Source organism: Dermacentor andersoni, chromosome 8 (assembly GCF_023375885.2).
Source record: "Dermacentor andersoni chromosome 8, qqDerAnde1_hic_scaffold, whole genome shotgun sequence".
Taxonomy (NCBI): Eukaryota; Metazoa; Arthropoda; class Arachnida; order Ixodida; family Ixodidae; genus Dermacentor; species Dermacentor andersoni.
The window spans coordinates 7,004,281-7,009,344 of record NC_092821.1 but is presented as its reverse complement, the minus strand read 5'-3'; the positions used below and the strand labels follow the sequence as shown (position 1 = coordinate 7,009,344).

The 5,064-nt window shown below is 43.5% G+C and overlaps 1 protein-coding gene across 1 annotated transcript; it reads right to left on the bottom strand.

Moving 5' to 3' along the window:
- Positions 1-3,809: 3,809 nt before the first annotated feature.
- On the bottom strand, positions 3,810-4,667 carry LOC126526748 (uncharacterized). The gene has a single exon (XM_050174607.2). It carries the CDS (start codon positions 4,665-4,667, stop codon positions 3,810-3,812), a length of 858 nt encoding a protein of 285 aa, XP_050030564.1.
- Between the last annotated feature and the right edge of the window lie 397 nt (positions 4,668-5,064).

The window sequence follows — 5,064 nt, the reverse complement described above, 5'->3', positions numbered from 1 at the left end:
AGGTTTATTTATTGATTTCTTTCTGTACATCAACAGAAATCGAAGCAAAAGGAAAAGGCTATACAGCCGGACAGAGGCTCCACGATACAGTTCAGCAAGCAGGCATAAGCATACATAAGATAATCATTGAACAATCTAAATTGTCTCTAGTTATAAAAGACAAACAAAAAAAACAAATATCACAGAGCAAAGAAATAAGCAGATTGACGTACATATATATTGTGACAAGCAGCAAAAAAAAGAAAAAAGAAAGAAAGAAACGATGTGTGCTAAGAAATAAAACACAGTGTACATTGAGTAAGATTAAAACAAGTCAATACACATGGAGGTTATAATCAACACTTAAACAGCAATTAAACATATTGAATGCAATTTTCAAGAAGAATTTGTTTAAACCTCTTATGGCAATTTGTTTATTTAGGTCTAAACTGTTGCCAAGTATAGTAAGCAGAGTGGGTATTTGATGCAGAATATGCTGCCGACCATAGGTAGTTCTGATTTTTGGTGTTTTTATACTTTGTGTACGGAGGCAATATTGAACACATCCAGAACAACTATACGTGGGGAATCGCTTATTATTTTGGATATGCAGAAAAAGCTTGAGATAATAGATTTGGTTAGCATGCAATATGAAATGTTTTCTAAATAGCGGACGCATGCTGAGACCTTGCGGCTGACCATAACATCCCTCAAATATTCGTACAGTTCAGTTCAGTTCAGTTTTATTCCTTAAAGGCCCCCATTTCAGGGGGTGTTACATAAGGGGTGGGATTACATTTGTAGTGAGGAAGACAAACAGCGATGGTGATTTAACATTGAAGGTGATCTGTTACGCGTTCTTGAAAAGCAGGTGTTGAAGCGATGGCGATGATGTCATGGGGTAGGCCGTTCCAGTCCGTGGCTGCTCGAAGAAATAACGAAGCTGAAAACGTAGTAGTACGTGATAGTGGGCGGGCAACTTGAAGGGGATGACTGGTGCGGTGAGATATGCGTGATGCGGCGGCGATATACGGTGCTTGATTGAGAGGAGAATAAAAGAATTTGTGATAAAGGGTGAGGCTAGCAATGCGACGACGAAAAGAGAGGGGTGACAGTCCGGATGTAGCTTTCAAGGATGAAACACTGACGTCATATGAGTATGAGGAATGAATGAATCGGGCAGCACGATTCGGCACAGCTTCCGATGCGGTGATTAGATATGCTTGATGTGGGCTCCAGATGGGGGATGCATATTCTAATTTGGGTCTTATAAGTGATTTATACGCGAGCAATTTAACATGTGGTGGGGCAAGGCGAAGGTGACGTTTTAGAAAACCGAGTGTTTTGTTTGATGCTGAAATGATGTTACCGATATGAACCTGCCATGATAGATTAGAAGAGAGGGTGACTCCTAGATATTTATATGATTGTACTTGCTCAATCTTTGTGTTAGAAATTAAATAATTAAAGAGATATGGATTGTGACGACGAGTGAAGGACATGAGTTTACATTTACTAGGATTGAGGGACATTAGCCAGTTATTACACCAATTTAGTACGTTGTTAAGCTCTGTCTGAAGAGTGTATTCATCGTGACAGTTATTGATGGTGCGGTAAATAACACAATCATCTGCGAAAATTCGAATACTACAGGAAACATGCAGGGGCAAGTCGTTAATATATATTAAGAATAGGAGGGGACCGAGGACAGAACCTCGTGGGACGCCTGAAGTAACCGGGAGAGATGTAGACAGATGACCGTTAAGATAGACTGACTGAGAGCGGTTAGTTAGGAATTCTTCAATCCATTTGAGAATATTAGGGGGTAGGTTCAGCTTTGAGAGTTTTAGTAATAGCCGGCAGTGGGGAACCTTGTCAAAAGCTTTAGTGAAATCAAGAAAGACGGTGTCGGTCTGCATATTACGGTCTAGATTAGTGTGCAAGTCGTGAAGGAAAAGCGCTAGTTGGGTTTCGCAAGAGAGGCCCTTACGAAACCAATGTTGTGAAGGGTGAAAAAAATGGTTTCGGTCCAAGAAGTTTACGATTTGTGAGTAGATGACATGTTCCATGATTTTACAAGGCACACTAGTCAATGAAATGGGGCGGTAATTCAAGGGCGAGTCTCTGTTACCTGATTTGTAGACTGGAACGACCTTCCCCGTTTTCCAATCAAGAGGCAAAATTCCTGAGGAGAGTGACTGTGAGAAAATGAGACATAAACAGGATGCACAAATTGATACCACATTTTTCAATAGTTTTGAATTAATCAGGTCCATACCAGCTGATGATGAAAGTTTCATGTTATGAATTATGGATGCCTTCTTCGACGAACGTGACTGCCGGCATGGGGGTTTCTAAGTTAAAGGGTGGCGAAGGTGCGTCGAGTTCGGTAGTGAACACAGATGTGAAGGCATGGTAAATATTTCTGCGCAGTCATGGTCAGTCACCGCTTCATGTGAATAATTCGTCAGTTTAATATCGGGAGGATGTGTTGGGTTTAAAACTTGCCAGAATTGCTTGGGGTTTCTTATAAGTAAGTTTGGTAGGTCATTGTGATAAAATGAGTACTTGGCGTTACGAACAGAAAGTAGGTATGATTTTTCGGCCTCGAAGTATTTCCCCCATAGAGCAGGCGTGTCGTTTCGTTTGGCGGTACGAAACAATCGTTTCTTTTTGTTTTCGAGTCGTTTTAAGTGCTGGGTAAACCATGGTTTATTGCGATTAGTATGAAAGGTAATCCTTGGTACGAACATATTAGTGAGATGGTTTAATTTGTTCTTGAATATCAGCCAGTTTTCATGAATTGAGCGAGTGTGAAATGCGGATACGTATTCAGGAAAAAAGGTGTTAAGTTCTTCAGTTATTGCGTTATAGTTACCCTTATCGTAGAGTTGTATCGTTTTATCGGATGTCTGTTTTTGAGTCGAGGTAAATGAGAATAAAGCATGCATGACTTTGTGATCGCTGATTTCAGGAAGGTAACTGATGGATGATACATTCTCGGGGCTGCTTGTTAGTATCAGGTCGAGCGTGTTTGCTGATTCTCGTGAGACACGGGTTGGTTGGGAAATTAATTGAGTGAGGTTAAAATTTAAACAGACATCGATGAAGTTTTTCGCCTCTGCATGACACGTTATTGTGGAACTAGCTATGTTCTGCCAATCAATATCCGGGTAATTAAAATCACCAAAAAGAAGAATACGGGCATTTGGATATGTGAGAACAAGTTTATGAAGGGTGAACATTGTTTAACTGCGCGAACAAACGAACCACAAAGACAGCGTCCTTGTCCCTCGCTGTCTTTGTGGTTCGTTTGTTCGCGCAGTTAAACAATGTTCGCTAATATCTACCAACTCGCCCAACAACAAGTTCTTCTAAAATTTATGAAGGGTGTTGTTCAGATGACGTGGGAAGTCTGGATTAGTCTGGGGGGGCCTGTAGCAAACGCCAAGCAGAACTGTTACGGGGGGAGCGCGACAGATGAGCCATATGGCTTCAATGTCGGGTGCGACGTCAACAACAGAGCATGATATGCCTCGATGAATGGCAACGAGAACACCGCCCCCCCCCCCCCCCCGTTTGCCTTTTCGATCGTTTCGATACACTTAGAAGTTGGGTAAATCGGCCAAAATTTCCGTATCCGTTACGTCACTATTTAGCCAAGTTTCTGTTAGTATTAGTATATTGCTCCCGGATGACGACATGATGTTTGATATGAGTTCGCGCTTTGGAAGAAGACTACGGATGTTAGTGAATATTATCAAAAACGAGAGAACATTGTGCGGTGGAGCGGGTCGACGATTTGTTAAAGTTTTGTGACGGGGCAATTGCTATGCTATTTCCTTAACGGCTTGGGATGATGGGTCAAATACATAGCGTTTTGAGCCAATGTGCAGGGTTTTGAAGCGCAAGGAGTACTTGTTAGAATTGGCTTTGGCAAACACTAGTAACTGTTTACGCGCGTGTCGAACGGTGCGGGAGAAGTCCTCTCCAATACTGTAGTTTGTGTCTTTCAATTTACGGCCATTTGATAACAGTGCGTCTTTGGTTTTATGAGATAGGAATTTTACGATTACGGGACGAATTCGGTCGGCTGAATGATTTCCGAGGCGATGCGCTCTTTCAATGTCGTTAGGTTCCAAGGTTATATCAAAATTTTTGCGGCAAACATCAATGACTGGTTTTTCTGACTCAGCCCACGTTTCAGCGCTAGCAGGGTCAGGGATGCCATAGAAAATAAGGTTATTCCGACGTGATTGGTTTTCCGTGTCATCCAGGCGTGTTTCTAGTTCTTTAATCTTTTTAGCTTGGTCGATTGTGGTTGACTGCATTATTTCAATATCGTTTCTGAGGTGAAGAAGTGTTTGGTAATGCGTTTCGAGATCGGCCATTCGTTTGTCTAGGCTTGCTATCGTTTGGTCTGTTGTGTTCAGCTGTGTTTTGAGGCCCTGTATTTCCGTAATCAACAGGGTCTGTACCGCGTTTAGCTTCTGTAGTTCAGCGAGTACAGCAGCGTTGCCCTCAGGACCAGGGTTAGCCTCAACGTCACCTGATAGCATGAGCAAGGAATGAATTACGTGAGCACACTCAACGGCAATGGCAACACAGCAGTGCGGGCTCGGAAACTGCACCGAAATATAATTACTGGATTTTTTAGCGAAGAGGGCATACGATCTACTGACCTGCATCGCAAAGGTAAGCGGATTAGGTGGCTGCGATGTGGTGCAGTCACCGAGCCCACGAAGCGGTGTCAGCGGGTGAAGCTCTTTTATACATGTTGGCATTGTGCTGATGTCGATGTGGCCATCCATGGTACTGTGATTTCCGGTTTGTGCAGCTCCTCTGGCGGCACATCCAGTAGGGACGAGCACCCGCCGGGCGGTGGATGGCAGGAGCCAGGGTCATCTCCAGTGTACGGCAGTGCGCACACCGATGACGCCCCCGTAGACAGGCCTGCCAGGGACGGCAGCAGCAGGTTGGCAAATGCGAGTGCGAGGACGGTCGTCTGCATCGCAAAGGTAAGCGGATTAGGTGGCTGCGCTGTGGTGCAGTCACCGAGCCCACCTTTCGTAGTACCTTTTTTTG